This window comes from Lampris incognitus, chromosome 5 (assembly GCF_029633865.1).
Source record: "Lampris incognitus isolate fLamInc1 chromosome 5, fLamInc1.hap2, whole genome shotgun sequence".
In the NCBI taxonomy this organism is placed as follows: domain Eukaryota; kingdom Metazoa; phylum Chordata; class Actinopteri; order Lampriformes; family Lampridae; genus Lampris; species Lampris incognitus.
Window position 1 is genome coordinate 11,601,702 of NC_079215.1, and position 27,612 is coordinate 11,629,313.

The 27,612-nt window shown below is 44.2% G+C and overlaps 1 protein-coding gene across 1 annotated transcript in view; it reads right to left on the reverse strand.

Annotated features, from left to right (window-relative positions):
• fat1a (FAT atypical cadherin 1a) overlaps positions 1-27,612 on the reverse strand; it is a 109,816-nt gene that overhangs the window by 27,546 nt on the left and 54,658 nt on the right. Inside the window, exons 5-11 of the mRNA XM_056279995.1 lie at positions 25,153-25,482; positions 22,985-23,201; positions 20,327-20,466; positions 9,116-9,391; positions 7,817-8,027; positions 3,034-7,107; positions 554-750 (exon numbers count right to left, since the gene is read on the reverse strand). Coding sequence (XP_056135970.1) covers positions 554-750; positions 3,034-7,107; positions 7,817-8,027; positions 9,116-9,391; positions 20,327-20,466; positions 22,985-23,201; positions 25,153-25,482 — 5,445 coding nt within the window. The remainder of the gene's footprint in view (positions 1-553; positions 751-3,033; positions 7,108-7,816; positions 8,028-9,115; positions 9,392-20,326; positions 20,467-22,984; positions 23,202-25,152; positions 25,483-27,612) is intronic.

A 27,612-nucleotide genomic window follows, 5' to 3' on the forward strand; every position in this document is an offset into this window, starting at 1 on the left:
AACAGGGTGATAAGGAAAAGCCAAATGTTAAATAAGAAAGAACGAGCGTTTTAATGTTGAGCATATTTGGACTTACCCCGATGCCATATATAACACCTTTCTATCTTATACAGTACTGTATATAATCTGGGCTAATGAAGAAGATTTTTTTTTTATATATCCATCATTCATTATCCAAGGGCATAGGATGGGTAAATGCTATATTTAGATTTTTTTGAGCACTACAAAACTAACAAAAGAATGTCACCTTTTGGTCATGAAAATAACTAGCGGTAAGACGAAATAGGCTAATTTACATCTAACTAACTAAACTCTTGCAGTTCATTTTACGCTATACGGTTATTGACTGAACAGTTTGGCTTATTAGTACGCTATTTGAGGTGTGAGGGAATTTCTGCAGGTTTGCACACGAGGCTACTTGTGCTTTTGACTTGTGTGTAGGCTATGCAAAAAAATGTGACTGCAAAAAGCTGTCCTCAATTATATATCACAATCACAACCTGTACAAACCACCCATATTTCTAAACGGCAGCAAGAAACAGACTCCCTTTACCTTCTCGCACACGGGGCTGTTGTCATTGGCATCCAGGACCTTGACTTCCACGACGGCTTTGGCAGCAAATATGCCATCAGTGGCGGTGATGTTTAGGAGGTAATTGTCCTTCTCCTCACGGTCCAAGGGCTTTCTGACAGAGACCTTCCACTCATTCTGGATGTGCTCGATAGCAAATTGCCCTAATGGGTCTCCTCCTATTCGGATTTACAGGGAAAAAAAAAAAACACGGTTTGAGAGGGTTGTGCGACCAGTCAACCCTGCTTTTGATGAAGATCATTGGGAGCTAATCATGTTTTTGTGATGAAAAGATGGAAGTGAAAAGCAGGGAGCAGTCTGCATAAAACAAGGGCATTCAGGAGACATATGCCCCTTTCCCACAACATGGTACTGGCTCGGCTCGCCCTTTTTTCGTTTTCCATTACTGGAAAGTACCGGCATTTTTGGTAACTGTTACCACTTTTCTGGTACCACCTTTGCTGGGGTCCAAAAAAATTGGAGCGGGTAACAAAATCAACGCGGACCTCTGATTGGTCAGAGAAAAGCATCACCACGTCATAATGCGTCACTGCAGTCGAAGCAGTCGAAGCGGAGTCATCCTATAAGTACATTTTGAAATTGAAAAAAACTGCGAGCCGAAAATCCACACCGTGGTCTGTCGAGGAGGTACGGCAATGGAAAACGACACAGAAGCAAGTCGGGTCGGGTCGAGCCGGTACCACGTTGTGGAAAAGGGCCAATAGTCTGTACTTTTGTTGCCATAAAATGTTTTACAATTTCATTTAGCCATCCCAAAATTAATAACAATTACTCAACTTAAGTATTACTATAGTACTCTTGCCAAAGCAAATTTGTATTTCTAAATGAAGGGTCATTGGCATACAGGAAAAATTGGGATGAAGGACACAACAAGAAATGTACCTCACCTCATGTGAGAGGGGGGCTTTGATATCTCTAGATATTAGACTCGGCGGAGTTATTCACACTTGCTAATTGGCACCAGGGGACGCATGTTCCCCTGTCAATTTTCAAGTGTTTTACCCCATAATTTTACATTTCTGTATTTTGATGACCTGAGCATTTGCTCTGAGCTTCTGCAGATTAGGGGCCTCCTTATATATATATAAAAAAACGTTGACGGTTGTAAAGTTTTAATGAATAGATATTATCATCATAATAAAGGGACATTTCACAGATGGTTTTGTGCATGTGCAGTCAGTAGTGATAAGTAATGTAGTCAAATTGAAGCAATAACATCCTCACTGAGCACTATATTGATGGAGAAATCGGTGTTCTCCTGCCCGCTGAGGCTTTCCCACGGCACCTACACATCCCAGAATGCATTGTGCATAAGTCTTGATGCATGCTCAATAATTCAGGTAAAGAAATCCCAGAAAGTTGAATCAGTTCATCTGGACACAGCGTTTAGTGGGAGACATTTCATCTCATCTAAGAGACTTCGTCAGTCCCAGTATCAACAATACAGTTGCATAACGACTGAAACCAGCGATCGGTTTTATATGCAAATTGCCGTGACCATTAATTAGTTTCAATGGTCGTGTACTATTCACAGAGGATTGGGGAATAGTTGCAATCACGGCATTGTAAGATGGTGAGAGATGTACTCTTAGCCCCCCCTTGGTTCAGGGATGGTCGTTCCCTCAGCACATAGATGGCCTCTTAAAATGCTCTGTGCTAATGTTGTGGGATGTCATTCCCACAATCAGAAATGTAGCTTAACTGAGAGAATGAGGATTTAAAAAATACATAAATTTATTTGATTTATCTCCCAATTTAGTGGCAAATCGATCCCCATTTTAGTTCAGTCACCCACCCTCGTACTGCATAAGTTCGCCAACTGCATCCCTCTGGCTGGCAGTCTCGAAGGAGATGCCTCCCCACTTTCGTGACGAGGCGAATCCAGGCCGAACCACTGCTTTTTCCGACACACACAGAGACGCATTCATGTGACGAATACAAGCCGACTCCGCCTCCCTCCCAAAGACAGCGTTGCCAATTGTTGCCGCTTTGTCGAGTCCGGCCATAGTTGGATCTGACGAGACCGAGGCGCGAACCCCAGTCCCCAGTGGGCAACTGCATTGACACAAAGTCGGTGCTTAGACCGCTACACCACCGCGGACCCCGAGGATGTGTTTTTTGAACAGCATGTTTAGAGTAGATTAGAGTATCAGAAACCCTGCTAGGGTTTTAGCCTTTCTGGCCGCCGAGTGGCGTGTTGTGACGTCATTTGGCGTCAGGAAAAACTAAAAGCTGTTAAAAAAAACTTTCACTGCTGCCCCAGATATGCAGAAATATTCAGGGACAACTGCAGGTGTTTTTCATGTGCTATCCGTTGCAAATAGACAGCGATATATATGGTTGAAAATCAGTGAATTCTCCCTTTAAGGCTCTGTTTTTATCAAACTGGGACACGAAGGAGTAAGGGGGAAATATTGTTTTTTAAAATTACAGATGCCCACCTGTGATGAAGTAGTTGACTTGTTTATTGATGTCCTCAGAATCAGCATCAGTGGTGCTCAAGATAGCAATGACGCCACTTGGTGGAGGGTCATCCTCACTAACTGTGCCCTTGTAGATCTCTGCAGTGAAGCGTGGTGGGTTGTCATTCACATCAGCAACTGTTACCTCCACTCTTGTGCTAGTAACATGTTGGACTTTTTCCCCTCTGTCTGTGGCTAGCACACTGATTGTATATTTGTTCATCTTCTCACAGTCCAACTCCTTCAAGGTGGTCATCCATCCAGTTTCACTATTAACAGCAAACAGCTCAGAGATCTCCTGTGAGGTCTGCTTTGGATCAAGGCTGTAAACCACTTGGCCGTTGGTGCCAGAATCTTGGTCAATGGCTTTGACTTGGATCACTGGTGTACCACCTGGAAGGTTTTCCACGATGACTGCCTCATATGGGTCTGACTCAAAGACAGGCTTGTTGTCATTAAGGTCCTTCACCTGGATGTTTACAAGCACAGATGCCACTACTTCATAATTTTCATGTTTGCTTTGGGCGAGCAGTGTGAGCTGGTACCATTTGGTTGTCTCGTGGTCAAGACTTTTCTCCAGCTTCAAGGCCCCAGTGTCATGGTCCACGACAAAGACATCATCCTCATTGCTTTCAGGAGTGTTCCCCTTTACAAGGGTGTAAACAACTGGCTGTACACTCTCTGCCTGGATTACAATAATTTCAGTGCCAATTGGCAAATCTTCAGGGACTGTGAATCGGTAATGTGGCTCAGCAAATTTGGGAAGTTGTACATCAGGTCCAACAATCCTAATGTAAACCTGGACAACAGATTGCTTGGGTGGATTGCCAGCATCCTTTGCCCTAACATAGAAAGCATAAAGTTCATTTTCAAGACCAATTAGGCTCTCTTTAGTGACAATGACTCCAGAGTTGGGGTGGATTTCAAAGTTCTCCTCTACATTGTCAACATCTGCTTCAATTGCATATGTGATATCAGCATTGCTTCCTTCATCCATGTCCGAAGCAGCAATTTTGACCACAGAGGTTCCCCTTGGAACATCTGATGCAACAGTGGCTTTATACTCAACTGCCTTGAATTTTGGAGCATTGTCATTGACATCTGTTAAAATTACATTGATAATGCAAAAGCCCACTTTTCCACCACCATCTTTTGCTAGGACAGAAATGGGAATAACCTTTTCAATGGCATTTTCCCGATCAAGGCTCTCCAGCGTGAAGATCTCCCCATTTTCATTGATTGAGAACTTGTCTTTTGCAAAGTCATTAATGATATGGTATGTCAGCTGTCCATAAATACCTTCATCATCATCTGTTGCTTTAGCTTCTGCCACCAATGTACCAATGGGTGAGTTCTCAACAAGCTCTACAACATAGTCTACATGGAGGAAGGTGGGGTTATGGAAGTTGGCACCATTGACTGCCACTTTGACAACGGCTGAATTTCTGAATACACCATCTGACACAGACACATTAAGGTTGTACAAAGGCAACATATTTGACCTTCGGTGGTTTGAGATGACAATCGCACCGGTTGTTTTGTCCATGGCAAAGTTTTGATCCTCATTGCCAGAAACAATGGAGAACTCCAACTTCTCAGAGTCTGAACTATCGGTGTCGGACGCCTGGACTTGTGTGATAAAGTAACCTCGTGGCGCTAACTCACTGACTGGAGCTTTGTAAACATTCTCTGTAAAAACTGGTGCATTGTCATTTAGGTCAGTGACATCTACAGTCACAATGACATCGCTTGAGAGGGCTGGAACTCCTCTATCCATTACACGAACTCGCAAGTTATGTTGTTGGGTTTCCTCGTGATCAAGTGCTTGAGTTGTGAAGATAGCTCCTGTGTCATGGTCAATACTGAAGAAATCAGAACTTTTTTCCTTGTCCTCAACCAACTGATAGAAGACTTCTTTGTTGCTACCAGTATCGGAATCTTTGGCAACAACTTGCAAAACTGATGTGCCAATGACTGAAGCCTCGGAAATACTGGCATTGTAGGACTTTGACAGGAACACAGGGGGGTTATCATTTACATCTTCAAGTATGATGTCAACAAACACTTTAGAGTGTGCTCCAGTTAGAGAGTCCGTGGCTCTTACACTTAACTTGTAGGCTGGATGTGTCTCAAAGTCCAGAGGCTGAATCACATGAATAACACCAGTGTTAAAATCAATTGAAAACTGCTTTAAGGGGTCTCCCTCAGAGATAGTGTACACAATACGAGGGCCCTCAGAGTCATTGGCCTGAACATGAACCACAGGTGTATGTAACTGGATATTTTCAGGGATCTCAATACTATAGAATGGCTTCTCAAACACAGGAGTGGCTCTGCTAACAACAGTTATAGGCACTTCTACTTCTGTTGAGAGGGCTGGGTCTCCACTATCTCTGGCCACAACAATGATGACAAAGTCTGTGTTAAGCGACTCTTTCTCAAACTTCTTTTTGACAGAGATTTCTCCAGTAGGGTTGATTTGGAAGTGCTCCTGGTGCTCCTTTAGGTGATAATAGATGTTTGCATTCTGACCTATGTCTTTGTCAACTGCTGTGACCTGTCGAATGACCTGGCCTTCCTCCGCATCCATTTGGACTAGAGCATGATAGGGCAGATTCACAAACATGGGCTTGTTGTCATTTGTATCTTCCACTACAACAGTAACAAGAACATGAGCCCCTTCTTCAGTTCTGTCCTCTCTGGTCACTTCAACAACAATATCAAATGTTTCCTGTGCTTCACGATCAAATGGCATTCCAGTGGTTGAGAGAACTCCAGAGGTGTGGCTGATTTCAAACCTCTTGTCAGGATTTAGAATGGTATAAAACAAGGGTTCATTCACCTGGTTTCCAACAGCAGCAATGACAGCTAGAGTTTTCTTCTCAGATGAGTTCTCTTGAACGTAGGCCCTGTAGGTTTCCCTGGTGAATTTCAGCCTGCTCTCCCTATTCTCCTTGACATTTATTTTTACTGTGGCAGTGTTAGCAAATCTGCCATCTGAAACCCTAACTTTCAGTTCGTACCTGCTTCTCAATTGTGTGACATTCTGAATAGAGATTATGCCTTTGTTTGGATCCATTTTGAATTTATCTCCAATATTGCCTTCAGAAATGGAGAAAAGGAGTTTGGAGTTGGGCCCAGAGTCAGAGTCGGTAGCATTGACCTTGATTACCTCCACACCTTTGTATGTTGGCACTATGACATTTGTCTCATACAATTCTTGGCTAAATTGTGGAGGGCAGTCATTTACATCAAGGATTTCAATCGTCACATTAGCCGCCATCTCAGCAAACAGGCGGGGCATCCCTAAATCATGGACCTGGACTGTGAAACGGAAAACACTCCTCTGTTCATAATCTAGAGCTGTTGTAGTTCGAATAGCTCCTGTACTGGAGTCAATGGCGAAATAGTTATGAGCAAAAGGTTCTACAATCTGATAGACAAGCATAGCATTGCGATCACAATCACTATCAGAGGCATGAATGACCAATGGTGAGCTCTCAAGAGTCAGAACGACACTGTTTATGGGGGCTGACTCACTGATCATGCCAGTGAATTCCCTCTGGATGAAGATGGGTGCATTATCATTCTCATCCTTTAGATGAATCTGCAGGGTAGTGTTACTGGCCATCCCAGCCATGTTGGTGCCTTGTATGATAAGCCTGTATTCAGACGTGGTCTCATAGTCCAAACCTTTCTGGGTCACAACCACTCCAGAGTTTGGGTTTATGTCAAATACACTGTTGATGTTACCTCCTTTGATCTGATAGAAAACAGATGACTGGCTGATGGCTGTGACTAAGCTTACGAAACTTCCAGGATGAGCTGATTCACTGACTTCAGCAGAAAACTCCCTTTGAGTAAATCTAGGAGCAGCGTTATCAGAAACTGTGACAACAATTTGCACAGGGGCTATAGTTGACATTGGAGGTACTCCTTTATCAGATGCCTTTACGGTCAGTTCATACTGGTTCTTGCTGCTCCGGTCAAGTTCCTTGGCTACTGTTATTGTCCCCAGGACTGGATCAATGGCAAATGAGTTTGCAACATTTCCTATTAAAAAAAGAAAAAAGCAATACGTATTAATTCATGTGGTTCATTTCTTACTGAAGTTCATCCTCACTTGTAATATGTCCCTCATGAAGATTATAAAACTATAGAATATGAGGACACAGTATGAATCTCATTTGCATTGGATTGGTGTTCCCGCTGGTCTTTGGCCATTGATTAGCATCTGAAAAGATGCATACTGCAGTTATCCAATGTAATTTGATATGCTTCTCACCCCAAAATGCCTCTCACCCTTTCAACACGTTGAGCGAATCAGTGGCGCTGCTCTGTATTCTCAGCCAGTGAGCTCAGGCATTGGATTTGACTCAAAGCAAAGCAAGTTATGTTTCAATTAGCCTGAGTCATCTCTATTATCTTGAAAATGTATGTCCTCAAACAAAAGGCGCAGCTAATAGCTGCATGTATTTCCCTCCCATAACATTGCTAATTGGCAGCGAAAACAATGGTGGGAATTTCTAAGGAGGAATCCACTGGACGCCCACAAATTTGGAGATCCTCTGTCAAGTTCTCGGCATTTTCCTATTCACTGTACAGCGTGCCATTCATGAACAAGAGCAAGTGGGAAGCAGAACTCTATGACTCATAAACATTTTTTACAAGCTGAAAGCTCTTTGTCATGAAAGTTGTCTCCTTAGAATACGATAGGGAAATAATGTACACGATATTAGTCGGCACTTTTGGGGGCATTTACCTGATTCAATACTGTAGACAATCTCTGCATTCTGACCCTTGTCTTTGTCCAAGGCTGTGACCTGCAGCACAGCTGAGCCAGCAGCAGCAGACTCAAATACACGAGCAAAGTAAGGAGAACCTATAAACCAAGGAGCATTGTCATTGGTGTCCACCACATTGACAATGACGCGCACCAGGTTCCTCTTGACTGGAATATCCTGGTCACGGACCTGGTAAATAGTTGAAATAAAAGAGAGAGATAAAAAGACAAAAGACAAAGGGGTTGGAGAAAAAGAAAAAAAAGAGAAGAAAAGCATGAGGGATGAAGGAGACCAATTCCTTTCCAAACATTAACTGAGTAATACAGCAGATTGTCTGCACATTCAGAGTAAAGAAACAAAGAAATCTGTCAGTGTTATGAATACTTCATTTGATGGATGAGGAAAAAAAAAGAATTTAGGCAAGAACAGTTTCTGACTTGTCGCAAATAGCAGTGTCCAACAAACAAATGATTCATTTGTGTGCACTAGTTGACCATCTGTTGACATAATGCACGGAAGAATTTCTTATATTCTACTGTTGTGAAATCAGTGGTGCTGTTTAAAAAAAGTCACCGTCACATCATTTGGTTGTTCTTTGTCTTGACAGTTTATAAGCATGCTGATACGGACGTGTGTGAATAACAGAAAACTGCGATTTTGGCCGTCTTGCACACTCATTATATGTCAAATTGAGCATTGGGGAAAAAGGTAAAATCGCGATTATCAGCCTTGTCAGACTGTGCAAGCTGAAGTGAGACTCCGATCACGTCGTGAGATTGGTTCAAAATTGAGGCCCAAATTTGCTGACAGCTCTAACGCCATCAGAGGCTACAACTCCGTGGTTTGATACTGTCGACTGTCCTTAACCCCGTCACACTGAGACCCAAGATAGCTGACCATCATTCACAATGAATGATTTTGTCCATGTCTTGAGAAATTTGTCTGGGATGGCGCCATGATAGCCAAAATCTCAGTGTGTGTGGGCGTTTACGCAGCCTTCTACAAAAGGCACTTCACATATCAAGCATCCATTCCATTATCCCAACCGCTTATCCTGCTCTCAGGGTCGCGGGGATGCTGGAGCCTATCCCAGCAGTCATTGGGCGGCAGGCGGGGAGACACCCTGGACAGGCCGCAATAATGTGATAATGTAGGTAATTATAATACAGAGCTATGTGACCTGAAAAGGCATAGATAGAATCCTGCAGCTGGCAAAGGAATAAGATTGAACTTAATGAAAATTGGAGTTACACCAGGTAAACGAAGCTGATTCATACCATGACGGTGAGGGTGTGGCAGCGCATGGTCTCATGGTCTAGTTTCTCAGCGGTATAAAGAACGCCTGTTCCTGGATCCAGGCGGAACTTCCTCAGACTGAATGGATCAGTGCTGCTCAGGAGTGTAAAGGTCAGCTTGTTCTTCTCATCTTCATCTATAGCGCTGATCTGCAGAACCTCAGTGTCTGCCGGGGTGTCCTCGGGGATATTGACCTCATACCTTGGCTGAGAGAACTGTGGCCGGTGGTTGTTGGTGTCAATGACACGGATCAGCACCTATTGGATTGAAAAAGGCATATTATTATTATTAGAAGCACCCGATAAAAAGTATGAAGAAAAACATGCAAGAAAAATAAATTAGTCAATTACTCACACAACCAGAAATGCTGATAACAGCCCCCAGCCCTCAAATTCTCCTTGCTAGCTTACTGCTGTTTGTATACAACCGCATACTGTTATGCACTGACACATGACACGTGTATTTGAACCTGCACTTATCAACAGCAGGGTATAAAGACAATATGGTCTCAGGCAGCCAACACCAAATATATCTCTTGGCATTTCCTTTTTCTGCACGATACCCTGGTAGATGTTTTTTTAATAACACTAGGTTAGACATGTCTACAGTCTGATACAGATATCAACTGTTAAGTGTTTTGTGTCTTTGTACCACCTCAGGTGGTAATTTTTTTTTTTTTTGTGGATTTCCCCCCGCCCTTTTCCTACCCAATTGTACCTGGCCAATCACCCCGCTCTCTGCTCCACCCCCTCTGCTGATCCGGGGAGGGCTGCAGACTACCACATGCTTCCTCCCCTGATACATGTGGAGTCCCCAGCCGCTTCTTTTCACCCAAGAGTGAGGAGTTTCGCCAGGGGGATGTAGCGCGTGGGAGGATCACACTATTCCCCCCCCCCCATTCCCCCTCCCCCCCCGAACAGGCGCCCTGACCGACCAGAGGAGGCGCTAGTGCAATGACCAGGACACATACCCACATCCGGCTTTCCACCCGCAGACACGTCCAATTGTGTCTGTAAGTACGCCCGACCAAGTTAGAGGTAACACGGGGATTTGAGCCAGCGATCCTCGCGTTGATAGGCAACGGAATAGACCGCTACACTACCTGGATACCCGCCTTTTGTGTCTTTTTACCACTTTGTGGCTTCCAGAATCGAGTAATTCAACCAACCACATCTTTTGAATAACAGTATGCGTGTGTCATGAAAAGTTAATGATTCTGATTGGTTCTTATAATGTGCAACAACATGGATGTAAGACACCATCAAAATGCTAATAACAACAGACATATGAAACTTTTATATATTGTAAAACACTGGAAAAAAACCCTGAAGCTGTTTTCAAATTGATAAAGTAATAAAAATAGCAATAAAACAGTAATAAAAATAGATAAAGATAGTTTTTCCTCTATTGACAATTCTACAGTTCCTCCATCGCCTCAGGTTAAGAGTCTGGGTGTCATCCTGGACAGCACATTATCTTTTGAAGCCCACATCAACAATGGTACTCTGTCTGCATACTTCCACCTATGCAATATTAATCATCTTCGCCCGTCACTTACACCCAACAGCATCGCCATACTCACTCACACCCTGGTTACACCCTGTATTGTAATTCTATCCTCTTTGGTCTTCCCCTCAAGTGTCTTCATAAACCTCAATCGGTCCAGAATTCAGCTGCCTGTATCATTACCAGAACTCTTTCCATAGATCATATCACTCCTGTTCTTCAGCAACTCCATCACCTCCCTGTTAAATACCGTATTGACTTCAGGATCCTGCTCCTCACCTTTAAGGCCCTTAATAACCTAGCTCCTTCACATCTTTCTGAACTCCTTCATATCCACACATCCTCCCACACTCTCAGATCCACTTCTGCTCTCCAACTCACTACACCACCAGCCCGCTTGACTACCATGGGGTCTAGAGCCTTCAGTCATTCTGCCCCCCGCCTGTGGATCTCTCTCCCACAAGACATTCACAACATTGACTCTCTTTCAAACTTCAAACCCCATCTCAAAACGCACCTTTTCAAACTGGCATATTCAGTCTGATCCACGCTTCATTGAGTTTTGTGCAGATGATAATTTCATACTTATCTGTTGTGTTAACGTTTTATTGTCTACCCTGCTTTGTTTTGATTTTATGATGTCTGATACAGAGCTGCTTGTTTTTTTACTGTGTTCTGTAAGGTGTCCTTGAGTGCTCTGAAAGGCACCCACAAATAAAATGTATCATCATCATTATTATCATCATTAATATTATTTTTCTTATTATTATCATCATCATTATTATTATTATTAATGCATGCGATTAAAACTGAACTTAATATTCATTTCTGCTGTTCATGGGAATAAGTTAATCATCCATTTATTTTACCGTGCCATGCCTTTTGGCGCGGCACACTCTCTTATCAGTAACATTTTCACATCCTGCCTCTGACCCTCTCCACTAATGAGCAACGGTGTGGAGATATAGACCAGATCAATACAAATAATGGCAAAAGCAATATTTTAGCCACATGGTCACTTGCTACTGCTAATACCTAAAACAAGAAATCAATGCTGGCTGATCCTTATGCATTCAGATGAATTAAGAGCGATGGGACATGGCGCTTAAGGGTAGGTGATAAAAGTTGCAAGAGCATTAGATAGCAGTAATCTGCAAGAAGGAAAGACAACAAGTCCCTCAATGCAAATCTAACATACAGGATAAATAGTTCACTATTTATGCAGTTCATTGTATAGTTATGCAGCATCAGATCCTAATTTCAGATACTGCTCATTTAACATTCAAATACAATGACAATATACTGAAATGTTGTATTATACGTTTTTAAGCGATATAAGACTCAACCAACACATACTACTAATGTCTCTTACAAATCTTCTGCAGATACCTAGTCACATTAAAAACAGCGGCCGTGCAATTACTGCGGCTCTGAGGAGGTTTTACCACAACAAATAATTTCACATCCCCCAAACTGTAAAATTCCACCGAGGGTATGTTTTATCAACACCAGCCACTCGTCTGGTGGACTTCCGAGAGAGGATTATCTTGGAGCTGCTGGAATGCCTGTGTCCCAGACCAGTGAGGAGTTTCTACCATGGCCAAACATGGGGAACAAAAGGATCAGCTCAGATTAGACACCTGCATACCAGACACTAGGGGGTGATGTCCCGCATGAGAATGCAGAAAGCCATGCCGGAGTGGACGGAATGGCGAGGAGAACTCAACTTAATTGAGAGTTAAATGGCTGACCAGCGTTTCCCCCGGTCCCTGCCGACATCAGAACTATCGGGTGGCATTTTTGGCAACTGTTAAACTAATTCAGAGACAACTTTAGATCTGTCATATGTTGTGATGTTGGCAATGCTGGTCGGGCTAGCAGATGTCATTTAGCGGGGGGGGGGGGTAGGACTACATGCTGTCAGTGTTTCAAATGGCAGTCTGCCATCAGTCATGTGGCATGAATGAGCCATGTCACAATGCTAATCAAGGAGCCGAATGGAAAAAAAATGTTTATCCTTAGATTTCTAGTTAAAGTAGAGCCCCCGAAGAGGTGTAGGAATATGGGACGTGTATGTGAATTCACATGTCTTAAGGGATGGGATGGGATGGGATACCCCCCCCCCCCCACAATCTATCTCATTGCAAGCATCTCTTCTCATGCGATGCCAAACATCATAATACACATGATCCCTGAAGCCTTGCAATCCACTTTGCACACACACACAAACATATATATTCACACAAAGGTTCCCTTAGAGAGCCTGGACAATGTGTCTCCATCTGTCCGGCTCCAGATAACAAGTATTGTCAGAAGGGAGCCATTTACAAGGTGGCATGAGCTGATAATGCCGTCAGAAAAGGGAGAAGAACGAGACCTGCATGGTCACTACTACCCACGGCCATTCATTCAATGCCGTGTGGTTTGAAGAGCGCAGAAAGGATCATCTTTCTTTCTCTTCCACTCCACCGCCCCCCACCCTCTCTCTTCCCCGACTCCAACCCCGCACGCCTGTAAACAGTTACAGACGGCCTCAAACCGCTTTTCCCGTCAGAAAAGGAGGCTGCGGCACTTCAAAGGGGCTGTACCCTCAAACACAACCGAGCAACATGATGCGGCCTGACAGCAGCCGAGGTGTCGGCTGGGAAAGAAACTCTTTCGTCTTTGTGCCGCGGATACCTTCCTCTGGGAGCGCTAAAGAGGAGCTAGATGAGGACTGAGACACTGACGTGACAGTAAAACACCGCCAGGAGATGAACAGAGCAAGAGATGGGGGAAAAAAAAGTGAGAGGAAGGGAATGAAGAAAGAAAAAGGAGACGGTCAAATTTCCAAAACACGGGACCTTGAACTTGGCACCGTGGCACCATGAAAGAAATTTGCCAAAATCAGAGGTGGCCAGACACCAGGTGGTAAAATGGCATAAACAAGTAAGAATTAAACACACAAAGAGGACTTGAATAAATGGCAAGTATGAGTGAATAAAGGTGTGTGTGAGAGAGTGGCAGAAAAAGCAAGATGGGGCAATTGAGAGAGAGAGGTGATATAATAAGGACTGAGATAACATAAACAACAGGAGAGCAGGAGCAGATTGTGGACATAACAGCTTGAAATTTTCCTGCAGGGCCAAGGCAGGATGCCATGAAGTTGGTGGGGGTGGGGGAAAGGCAAGGCTTCATGCCCAGGCTGCCTCGTTGGTGCAGCTCCAGGCTATGAGGTGTCCATGTTGGAATGCTAGGCCCTTTTGTGTGAATCAGAGGATCTTTTTCAGAGATTTCTTCGTCTTCCTACGCTGGTCTTACGGCAAGCAGGCAAGAAGAACAGTCGCCAACAGTGTTTCATATTCCATCCAACAGACTAGGACCAAAATTGGACATAATAACCATGGACAAAACCATTTCCTTGATTTACTTTTTCATTGTACATTGTGGGAGTGGATGATTGTGCTCGTTATAGAGCAAAATAGAGACTGACAGACATCGCAATCACAGTGTGAACCCTAAATGTGGTATCCAAAACCGGACACCTGAGAGCTTTCAAAGCGCCCGAGTACCAACAGTGCCATGCGTAGGAGAGGATGCCCCCTGCCAGGTGGCAGGTTTTGGGCATAGGGAGTATATTGGCACCAAGCACTTGTGCATGTTCCCAAAGCCCAAAGCAGGATTAACACAACCCACTATCCCAGAGGGGTCTAGTGTTCTTGTTCGTGCTTTATTCTACGAAAATAGAACAATCATAATCCTTGTATACTAGGCCAAAAAAATGGGGAACTTTTGAAAAATAGAGAAAGAAAGGAGACCCCCCATATTTCTTTCTGGCTGAGGGGGAAAGGGAGACTACAGTGAGAGAGAGAGAGAGAGAGAGAGAGAGAGAGAGAGAGAGAGAGAGAGCGGGAGAGGGGGAAAGAGGGGGGGGGGAGAGAAAGCGAGACCCAAAAGAAAGAACAACAAATACATTCCAAAGACAGAGAAAATAGGGCAGGCCGTCTGGCAGCAAAGCTTCCACATGACTTTGATTTGAGGAATAGATAATTCGAGCTTTCACAAGGTACTCTGTGTGTGTGATCAAGTGGAGCGCCGACTCTCTATAGGATCACCTAGCGCTTCTCTTTAAGTAAACACACTTTCCGAAAAAGAAAAAGCAAAGAAAGACAAAATTTAAAAAATTTTTTTTAAAAAAGAACATGAAAAGAAAAATCACTCATTTGGTGATTAAAACTATCCTCTCGGGTCACATTTAACTCTAGGATCAAAGATCAAGTATCATATTGTGAGAAAACAAAATAAATGTGAAGTTAGAATGTAAGCTAGAGGGAAATCTGTATCACCTCGCTTCAAAAAGAGCAGACTACATTCTAAGGTTTCTGTTGGTTACTTTACTCTTTGATGTCAAAATTGCAAAATTCCGGACTTTGCTCAGTATTTTTTTGGACTCTTTCATAAAAGGACATTTTGAAGCCATTTAATCATAGCTTTCCTGTCCCTCACATGTTAAAAGGGAACACCCTGCTGGCCTTCTGTCTGGCTCCCGATCTGGACCGAACAGCGTCATCATGCTAAAGCTCCCTGGGTACTAACAAACACAAACAAACCCAATCACATAATTACACAGGCACACATGCACATAAATGAACGTAAACCCAAAGTCCGTAATAGTTTAGAGTATTTTATAGGTTGGTGCTGAGAACTCTTAAACCATCTCCTGCTACCCCTCCCTGCGTCACAGATTTTTTTTTTTTAAAGAAAATTACTTGTAATTCCTGCAGTTTCACCTCTCGGGGGGGGGGGTGGTGATGGTGAGAGCCTCTTTCAATGGGTTGCACGATAGCTTAGTGGTTTGCATTGATGCCTCGCAGCAAAGAGGGACAATGCCAGGCCTTCATTGCAGACTTGTACATTCTCTCAATGTTTATGTGGCTTCCAGCTGGAACTGTGTTATCCAATAAAAGACACAAGCATGTTAGCCGAATTAAAGACTCATGAATGCTAGGTTGTGATTGCGTCTCTGTTGTTGCGATGGGCCGGTGGCTTTCATCCCATGCCTGCTCGGAAAGGCTCCCGGCCCCTGCAACACCCATTAAGATGACACGGAGAATGAATGACGGTCCTGGCTAGCCTCCAGATTGATTAAAGAACAGTATTGTTTGTGTTCTTGAAATTTAATCAGCCACAGTCTATGATCAAGAAAGGGGATTTGTGTAGCTGGATCGTGATGGAAATTACAGTATTAATCCAAGACAAATATATGTTTCTGATGAGTTTGAGCACCGCTTAGCACTTTGTCAGGGCTATTACCCGCAACACAATAGCATCCCAACAACTCTCCCATTGTCACCTACACCTACATAGTCTCTGCGTTCGCTCCGGGGAATTCGGTTTAAGCTGACCAAGCCAGTAATCCAAATTGATTAGGCTCAAAAACTCCTGAGTGCAGAAAGTGCTGCAAGGCTCGCTGTTTCTCTCCGCCGCATGGACCGAACAAGGCGGAGATTTACTGATAAATCTAAGAGGGGCCCTGCCACTCGCCCGTTTCGCCTCTCTATCCAAATTAATGTATCTTTATACCACTGGCAGAATAAACCAATGCAATAATCTTTTCGTAAGTCTCCCAAAAAACAAAATCAAATATTCATCAACAGTTTGATTCTGATTTGCTAGATCGACAGTAAAAGACGATTTGAGTATGAGATGGGAATAAGAAAGCAATACTTTTGAAACTGTGCACCAAGTGGTTATATGGCCTCCAGGCCTTATTGAGTCATTAAACTTTTACAGATGATGACTTGCATTGATCCACTAAATAGAAAGCCTTGGCTTATTGTAGGGGGACAGCTGTTACGAGACATACTGATTTGCCATTTTTGGACAACGAGATGAGGATGAACTAGTAGCCTAGACACTCGGGACTCGTATTTTCTGCTCAATTTGTCTTATTTCAACACAAAGGATGATGATGATGAGGTTACTGATTCCAAAGTACCCGAGTTTTGAACAAAAGATTCTTGCCGAGAAGATGTATTCACTACAGCACAAAGTGTCTCTTCAAAAATATTACATTATATATAGATAATTTATGTTTGCTAGCAACCTTGAAAGGTGCCCTCTTCCCAGTTTAGAGCAACTGATACTCACTGGTATGTCAATCAGATTACAATTGCAGTAATTAAATGGTAAATAAACTAAAATTAGCTTGTGCATCCCTCACTGGCAGGAAAGCCTTTATTCAAACACGTTTGTATGCATATTGCAACCAGTTAACACATTAACCAGGTAAATAAAACCCGTCTATTCACTTAGTCAAGCAAAGGATTACAATTACAATATGGCATAATCCCCAAGGCACACTGTATATGTGCATATTTCCTGCAGGCGACATAGCAGTACAGGTATCTGTCTACAGGGACCATCAAATTGTTCTGCACTCACATGACGTATGCAGAGGTCTTTCTGTAGCCAAAAAATCATTTTATGCAGGGGAGGTATTTAAAACTAAAAACAGTGATAATGAAATGATGACGGTTGCATGAATGCCATTTGTAATGCCTTGTAACTGTAAGCAGGAAGAAGGTGAAGTGGACGAAAGGCAAAGAACATAGTGGCTAACAAATGTGCAGTAAAAAATATGCAGTACTATGTATTGATGCTAATCTGCCAATAGAACGCCATTTAAATGTGCGGTTTGTTCACCTTTGTAGGAGGCGGACTTAGGCTGAGTTTTGTCAATAAATCAACAAGTCCTGCAACCCATATGGCCACATAGATCATTTGTCCTCTCATAAGACCCACAGGAGCGTTTCCTAAATTAGCGCCCCCTACCGGTGGCAGGAGATATGCCACAGATACTTTTCGCCTCTGCATTGTGGGTTTTTAAAACAATTTGAGAACAATAGAATATGTAGTCAGTGCGTTTTTGTGTTGTTTCGCCGTCTAGTATAGTAACTAAGATTGTTATTGGCAGCATGTTTACCTATGAATAACGTTATAAGAGCTAACTTAGCGTTAGCCAACATTTAGAAAGTCAGCTAGCGCTGACATTATAACCGCTACGTGACATTAAACTTTGCTTTCATTAATATTCGTTCTCACGAGAGCTTATGGAAGGAGATGCTTATCGTTACAGGGAACGTAACGTATTATAATTACGGAGGACCGCGAGGAAGTAGCTTAAAACCTAACTATAGTTCGTAATAAGCTGCTTGTACAAACGACCTATAGGGTCGTTGTTTTGGTGGAAGACAGTCTCCGATAAATGTATCTTCCAAAAACATGCACATGTGTTTGCCCATTGAAATATCTAAACGTGCCGGAGCTCAACTAAACCCAGGACACGTAAGCACACACAGGAAAAGATAGCGATGCATATTCCAAGTGGTGGCCTGGAACTGATTGACTATGATCGCTGAGGCAGCCCAACAAAAGTCTTCATCATAACAAGAACTGACGTGAAAATAACGGCCTTTGCCTTTGAACCCACACTGGTGCCACGGCTAATTGTGTTATGTCATTTTCTCCTACAAACAAAAGTTCTTGTGAGGAAAAAATATGCACGGGGGGGTCGGAAAAATAATGACGACACCACTATCGATACCTGTTTTAAACAGCCCCCCCCCGTGAGCTTGTTCAAATTGGAGTCAAAAATCAATGCGTTCAATAGTGTCGATAAGCTCAAGAGGACCATATCTCTTGTTAGGGGGCTTCTGAAAAAAGGTTTTATTCTGGGATGACGTGGAATGAGGACCATGTCTCTGACAAAACCATACTCTGTCTGTTCTGAAGGTTCTCCATTGAGCTAATGACATGCTGCTTCCATGGATGAGCTGCGAAATGCCAGTGGAGGCAGTGCCTCTGCCGAGGTTCAGCAGAGCACAGCGGCTCCATGATGAAAGACCTTATTCATTAGAATTGACAACAAGGTCCCTTTTCCAGCTGCATTTCTCCACAGTCCCCCCTTTGGGGACAAGGGACAAAACATTTTGAATACTTGTATTGGATATGACCCAGACAACATTTTATATATTATAACCATTGTATTGCATATAATACATCTAAGTAAATATCTTATCTGTTCAAAATCTTACTGACAAACCATGACGAGCAGAACAAAAACTCAAGACAACCTGCATGCCTGAAGGTTTTTATAAGCCAGGGCATCTGATTTGCAAGTAAAATTACCAGTGACTGTATATTGTAAAGTAAGTACAGAACTGCTCGGGAGTTTCTTTCTCATCACTGATCGGCGGCTGGCTTGGATAAGCGCCACGAGTGTGACACGCCACATATTGCAACATAAAATTCCCTTTCATCAGAATTTGACATTTTCCAGCATAAAAGTATCTTTTCTTCGAACGGTGCAGGGTTCAAAATGTACCGTGCATACGTGTGAGGCTGAATTTTCTGTTTTGACCCCTCTTAATCAAAAAAGACCAGCACAGTCTGCATTCCCCCCCCCCTCTAAAAAAAAAAAAAAGATCTACAAATACAAAAAATTGCTACAGAAAGGCAGAAAAGGTTCACAGGTTTGGACAGAAAGAACACGGGGGGAGGACGGTGGGGGGCGGCCGAGGAATGCACACTTAGAAAAGCTCTCCGGCTGGACCGCACCGTGCACCGTTCTAGCCCCGCTTCAGAAATGAGACAATGGAAGATTCCTGTAGCCCCCCCCCCGCCCACCCCGCCAAAGAAACAGAAAAAAAGCATTCTGCCGCTCTAAAATGGCAGACAATAAAAGAGGGGGATTGATGACTGCCTATATCATGGCTTGCTGGAAATACACTCAACCATCTATCCCGAGTGCGGGTCGAATCCAAACTGGAAAATAATGTGCTATGGGGATGATGTAAAACTTGCAGAAGATGGACCTGAAGCCTGAGTAATTCTTTTGTCAGCACGTCTACCGACATTTCACCTTTTCCTGGAGAGCAGCCAGAAGGAATAAAGAGACAGGAATCCAGCAATGACCGCGCAATGGCGACTACCCCCGATCCCATCCTTACACCCCCCCCTTTTCTCCCCAATTGTACTTGTCCAATTACCCTGCTCTCCCGAGGCATCCCAATCGCTGTTCCACCCCCTCTGCCGATCCGGGGAGGGCTGCAGTCGCCAGCCGCTTTTCACCCGACAGTGAGGAATTTCCCCGGGAGGGTCGTGGCGGTGGGAGGATCACGCTATTCCCCCCAGTTCCGCCTCCCCCTTGAACAGACGCCCTGACTGACCAGAGAAGAGGTATTCCTGTAGCAACCAGGACACACACCCACATCCGGCTTCCCACCCGCAAATACGGCCAATTGTGTCTGTAGGGATGCCCGGCCAAGCCGGAGGTAACACGGGGGTTCAAACCGGCGATCCCCATATTGGTAGGCAACGGAATAGACTGCCAAGCCACCCGGACCCCCCTCATCCTTACATATTTCAATATATATTCATTTGTGCTGATATGTTACAGTCCTCCAAAAGAAGTGTCAAGCAGTGTGCATGTCACAAAAAGTCCTCACTATGCTGACTATTGAAGGCCACTGAGAGAACACACACAAACACACACACACACACACACACATGTTGTTCTCTTCATTCTGCTTCCAGTGCTGTGCTCATTATATTTACCCTCCCTTCTGCCATATTTCACATGAGATAAACATTAGCGTGACAACTCCCTCATCGCTTTCCAACCGTTTCATTAGCCTTTCAATTACCTGGGTGCTGACAGCTCGGGTCCCATCTGTGGCTTCCACCGTCAGGTTGTAATTTGATTTTTGCTCGGCGTCCAGGGGCCGCGCGATGATCAGCGTTCCACTGGCCTTGCCCACGTCGAAGCGGCTGTCATAATTGCCACCTGTGGATATGTTGTTGTTTTTTAAAACAATGAAGACGAGTGATCAGTGACACATGATCGTTTGGGTAAGTGCAGGAGCAAGGTTATTCTAACACACTGAGCGGGGACGAGAGGAGGAGCCAAACAACTTCGGCTTGTTGATATTAATGCTAACACTGAACGAAGAAACTCATTTTAATGTTGACCGCATGTGGGTGATTCTTCAATTTGGGACACTTTTGGCTTTTGAAAAAACAGAAAATAAATATCTTTAAAATCTGTTTTTTGATATTATGATGCTTTTTTTTTTAAAGTTGTAACAGCAAAATGTGACGGTAATGTGATGGTAATGACAATTTTCACTTTTTGGAGCCAAAGCTGGCTAAGTCTTAAGACTTGCTAAGCTAACTTGTTAGCTAGCATACAATGTACAATGAATATACGTGAATAATGTGAAATTTCTTCTTTCTGAACTGAAATACTCAATTAGGAACTCGTTTGGTAATGACGCCTAATAAACACACTCTCAGATCAGGACATGTAAACCTTCAGATTACTTACTTTTGTGGACATGAAAGTCATGCTTCTGCCATGACTGCTCATGCGCCTCTGGCACTTCTCGTTTCCATGGCAACCACATTGTTGTTGTTTGAAAAAAAATGTTGTTGTGCTCTAAAATGTTCCGTGTGATGGTAATGAAAGATGTGTAAGGGACAGCCATGTTTAACTATAAAAATGGGCAAATTGCACATATACAAACCATAGGAATTTGAAATATGTATTTTTGAAATTATTATGAGAAAATGTAAAGTAAAGCTTTAATGAATTTAATCATTTTTATTACTTCATTATAGAAGGGAAGTTAAAAAGTCCGGGTTGGGGAAAACTGTGAAATTCTGGCACATTTGAATTTTCAAACATACTGGAAAAGTATTAAAATGTCATCATTAAGACACAAATGTTTGTTTCCATAGCTAACACAACCTAACTCTAACACATACAATAATTGTTTAAAAAAAAAAGTTTTTTTTTTTCCTTGAAAATCTACCCTGGGGACAGAAAAACTCCCTTAATTGAAGAATCACCCATGTATAGATTTGTGTTTGCATAGATTGTATACACAATATACACTCTACATGTTGTCATGCACCTAACACTTGACAACATTAATATTCATATTGCTGGAGCACATGTATCTATAATATAGATGTGTGGTACATTATTTACCAGCAAATAAGAAAATGGTGTAATTTAGTTTATCTTTTGGGGGGGGGGGGGTTGGGGGGGATTTTTTTCCCCAGTTGTACCCGTCCAATTACCCCACTCTTCCGAGCCATCCTGGTGGCTGCTCCACCCCCTCTGCCGATCCGGGGAGGGCTGCAGACTACCACATGCCTCCTCCCATACATGTGGAGTTGCCGGCTGCTTCTTTTCACCTGACAGTGAGGAGTTTCACCAGGGGGACGTAGCACATGGGAGGGTCAAACTATCCCCCCCAGTTCCCCCTCACCCCCAAACAGGCGCCCCCGACCGACCAGAGGAGGCGCTAGTGCGGCGACCAGGACACATACCCACATCCGGCTTCCTACCCACAGACACGGCCAATTGTGTCTGTAGGGACGGCCGACCAAGCCGGAGGTAACGCGGGGATTCGAACCGTCGATCCCCGTGTTGGTAGACGACGGAATAGACCGCCACGCTACCCGGACGCCCCAAAGTGGTGTGATATATAACAACACAATACACAGTGAGTACAAATACTGCTCGAAAAGGCTACACTTATTCAGGATATATTTTTCCTGATCAAATGATTTGCTAGTGCCCTCGATCAGGGTCAGCAGTTTGGGGGGGGGAAACAAAAAACGAGCCACCACATCAATCCAGAGGCACGGCACAACACAACCACAACGCACACACACAAGCTGAGACGGTGTCTTAATACAGCAGAGCCTGTGAGGAGACGCCAGCAGCTACCTTCTGCTGTACAGTTGTGGTCACAAGTCATCTGAAGGATGTAAAACATCTCAGTATCCGCTATGTCGTCTTGCACAATTCCAACCAAACAGAACATTCCAGAGAAAAAGAGAAGAGGAGCGGCGTGGCGGGGCGGGGCGGGGCGGGCAGAAAAAGGAGAGAAGAGAAGAGATGTCAATCAGAAATCGATTAGAGGGGTGGGGTGGGAGGTGGCAGGAAGGGGGGAGGAGGAAAAAGGCAAGCCTTTTAGGAGGTGAAGAATTCATACAGTGAAATCTCGATACAGTAGTAAAGTGCAGAAAAGTAGGATTTCATTCATAAAGGCGATGCTGATCTCATATGAAGGAGACAGCTGCAAGATCTGAGTTTAAATACGAAGGAAGAATAAAAACTAACCCCCATGCAGCCAACACAAGGTTCAATAGGGTTAGTTGTGAAGAGTATAAACAGCTACACCGGCCCCTAATACAGTCTTCTGATTTAGGACTGAAATGCATGCTCGCACACCCGCACACACACAGACACACACACACACATGTGTAGTGACATGAGGAGGCGGCTCTACCTGTGATTTCAAACCAGACCGGCACGTCGGAGGATTCGGTCGCGATGACGCCCACCATGTGGGCCACGGGGTCGCTTTCCATTACAGAAAACGAGAAGGGGGGCTCCTCGAAGGCCAGCGGAGCGGCGTCAGCTGGCACGTCCGGTTTGGGAATCCACTCGATATGCAGACGGCAAATGGAGGACTTCTGAGGACGCCCGTTATCCACCGCTTTAATCTGAGGGACACACACACACACACACACACACACGGGACAGACAAGGAGTGTGTTAGAGCTCTTCTTCTGGTTTTAGACTCGTCCAAAGGGAAGTCGGCAGGTGAAAACAGTGTAGAGTTAAATAATAAACATGACTGAAGATTTAGAATGATTATGCTTTTTTAGATTTTCCCTTTTCCTCCCCCGGTTGCACTTGGCCAGTTACCCCACTCTTCCGAGCCGTTCCGGCTTCTGCCCCGCCCCCCTCTGCTGATCCGGGGAAGGCTGCAGACTACCACATGCCTCCTCCGATACATGTGGAGTCGCCAGCTGCCTCTTTTCACCTGACAGTGGGGAGTTTCACCAGGGGGGACATAGCGCGTGGGAGGATCACGCTGCCCCCCCACCCCCCCCAACAGGCGCCCCCACCGACCAGAGGAGGCGCTAGTGCTGCGACCAGGACACATACCCACATCCGGTTTCCCACCCGCAGACACGGACAATTGTGTCTGCAGGGACGCCCGACCAAGCCGGAGGGAACACGGGGATTCGAACCGGCGATCCCCGGGTTGCTAGGCAACGGCATAGACCGCCATGTCAGCCGGACACCCCACACTTTAGAATTTCTAGGTCCTGATGTGTTTATGTTGATTATAAACACTCTCTCTGCTGCGTGTGTGTCCTCCTGTGTGTGTGTGTGTGTGTGTTTCATGTGACTGTACCAAACGCTCCCCTCTTCGCTGGGTTTGTTTCTCATCACTCTTATTTTCATGCTGTAATGCAATTAAAATCCCATTAAAAGTGTATTGTGTGTGTATGTTTATATGTGCGTGTCTGTTTAAACAGTCCCGCTCCGTCTCTGTTTCATAAATAATTAAACCAACAGATAGGCCAAACAATAGCTTCCTTCCAGTGTGTGTATATACTGTGTGTACATCCGCGTGTGATGTGTGTGTTCGGATGTTTCACGTTTGTTTTTTTATTATTATTATTATTTCAATATGTACCAAAAACATCCTTTAATTTGAATAAAACTGTCATAGTCTCTGAATTATGATGTTGCATTTTGGTGAAAGGGCCATTACCACTTACCACGAAGTACAGACAAACACACAAGAAGAATAAAAGAGACCTAAAAACCCATTTTTTTATGCTCGAAAAAAGTAACAAACAAAACATGAAAACAGGGCTGTGACAGGATGGATTCACTCTTACTGCAGTGGAAAATATGATAAGAAGAAGAAGAACAACAACATCATTTATATAGCACTTTTCTAGACACCTAAAGCACTATATATATATATATATATATATATATATATATATAAAGCCATGTCCGCCCCCCCAGAAAAAAATATTTTTTCTACGAATGCAGCAGCGGGCATAGTGCCTCGTCCACATTCGCTGGCGTCCCCTTGGCGTCTGGCTCAGAGGCAAAACGTGCCCAAATAGGCGACGCAGTATTTGGCTCTGGAACCAGATTTGTTGACTGTATGCTTCTGTCTTTTATGGCTCTGTACTGTGTGTGTATACATTCAGTGGAGCGTTATCTGTAGATATCACCAGTACTGAAGCCTGGAAATAATTAATAACAATCGGGCTCACACTAAGGAACTCCCCCGTGTGTTTAATGGACCGTCCCTCCCCCTCGCTCACCAAGCCCAAGAGACGAGCAACTGAAATGGGTGGAAGACGGTCAGTGATGATAACTAAACAAATGATTATTGTGTTTTTATTAATATCACACACCATATGCACTCCAGTAACTTTCATCAAAAATTGCGGCGACGCCAGTAATGAGCTCAACCCCGCAGAAAGCGTCACATGGCGGCGGTGTTGCGCTCATGTGGCTATAGTCACAGCCCTGGATGGAAATGGTATCTACCAGTGAAAAGTGTACTGTGTAAAAAATGAGTTTACATCTCAAAAACAGGCCAGTGATCTTCCAGCCACCACGGCAGCAGATACTCACTGTCAGAATGTCGTATTCTCCGGCTGACGAGAACTTCTTGGAGGACACCAAGCCGGTCTTGGGTTCAATGAAGAACTTGCCGTGTTCATCTCCCTCCTCAATGCTGTAGGAGATCTCCGCGTTGGGTCCCTCGTCACGGTCCGAAGCGATGACTCTGTATACCGGGTCTCTCTTCAGGGCCTTCTCCCTCTCTGGCCTCTCCCGCTCAGGGAGCTTGATCTTGTAGATCTTCTCCAGGAACAGCGGCCTGTTGTCGTTGTCGTCCAGGACTTTGACGATGACGCGGACAGTGGTGGATTTAGCAGGTACGCCATGGTCAGTTATGGTTATCTGGATTTAAGAGAAGGTATGAAGACACAACATCAGATTAAGAAGAACATGAGCTTTGCGGCTCGGGGCTGAAGACAGAAACAAATCCCGATTCTGTGCAGAAGTTTCCGTCTCGGATTCTTCTTCGTAGTTATACATTAATACGGATGCCATGATGTGAGCGAACAAGTCAGTATTTCCAAAAAGCCAGCACTATAGGTAGGAGCTTTTATAATTTCAAACCACAAACTCTGTTCATATATATATCTATATATATATAGATATATATATATAAAAAAAACCTCAGTTTTGTTCAATGATGTGCAAACGGCTCCAAAACCCCATGAGTCGTGAACACGTGAAGGACGATCCTGGCACTTAGCATCAATATAGTTTTGTGTTTCGATTTCAAGACTCCTCAAGCCTTAATTTAATTTTAGCAGAGTTATAAAAGGAACACTTCCTTTTTCCTGCATTCTCCCTTCTTCTCGCTGCTGGCTCAGCAGTCCTCAATGAGTCAACCGGCTGCCAAATCTAAAGCGGTCCCTCCGAGATGAGCTGTCGAGAGGGCTTTTTTTTATTTCATACACATGCTAAGCTTAGGGGGACCAAATATACACCGGGAACGGGCTGTTATAGACTCCTTTCTCACCGAAGGTACATTTCCTTTTTGTTTTTCCCCCATCCTCACAGTATTTCCACAATGAATAGATTGAACGTGACATCAAGTACTAGAAGGGATTTCAGACTTAAGAACGAGACATAACAAGCAACAGAGACGAACCCAAAGATCACGTGTTTCTCGTCTCGGCGAGTCCTCGTGCAGACAAAACATCGTTTGAGAAAGACAAAACCTCTTGGAGGCTCCGGAACCGAACTTCCCATTCATGCAAATTAAGCGATGTCACACGAGAGGGAGTGCTGTTATACTGAATATCAGCACTCCCTCTCGTGTGACATCGCTTTTATACAACAGTTCCACAATTGTCGTTTATTAGTTAACAGTAATAAGCAACAACAGAATATGATTCGTTTGTTTATTTAATCATTTATTTAGCTCCGCCAACAAATAGTTCCACAACCGCACTCCTGAACTTGGGACGGTTGCCAGGCAACCTGAACACAAACGTTCTCCTGCACAGCTTGCTACTTTGTATAGCTCTACACATGTTACCGCTGGCTCGCTACTTTGTATCATGTACATCAATCATCTTTGCAAGTTTGTTACAATCTGATATTGATAACGACCGTTAATGTAGCCTAATTAACGGTTACTAATAGAACACCTGTGCGGCGGAGTGATACATATCGTTAAAAGTCCCAGTGCTGTTATACTGAATATCAGCACTCATGGAACCGCCTCTTGTCCAATCAAATGACTTGGTTGGAGCCAACTGTCGTATAATCATATATCCATCCGCCGCCAAACAAAACCAAAATAACAAACTCTGTTTGATCTGAACTGCCCTGAAATGAGGTCTCCCACCGTTCATTGCTACTCTGATCGAAGTCGCTGTGCGAAAGACGTTACTTCCTGGTGGTCCGTTCAGGATGGTGTTCGTTTGGAGCCCGGGCGACCATCTCGTGTGTCTGATCTTCTCAGGGCACAGCTGAGGGAGCGTAACGAGAAGAACCGACCTAAACAAACGCGACCGTGATCTGCTCTTGGGGAAACGGACTCACGGTCGGGCATCTCGGGGCCGGCAGAGACGCCGGCGATTGCAGCTCTGTGAAATAGACGACCAGAACAAATGTCACCGAGTCGTTTAAAACCATCTGCTCAGCGCTTTAGCAGAAAGCACTTAGGAGGCCGAGGCCTGTCACGCACCATTGGCCGCCGTAGTCTCAGTGAGCGGCGTAATGTGCTTTTGTTTTTCCGCCGTGTCCGCGGCTGCCCGTGCTATTTACACGGGCAGAGCTGATTAAATGAGATGAGGAGCGACCGGTGAGTTTCCATGTCTCTCTTGGGAGCAATACGATGGTGCTCGTCCTGTAACGTGTAATGAACACTTCCATTACAGCCGGCCCAGCTCATTTCCCCGCTGCTGCGGCGGCACCGCGGTGGTTTGGTCGATGAACTTTGATACGAAACCAGTAAACATTAGGACATGTGATACCATTTCTTTTTTGGATTTTTTCACCCCCTTTTTC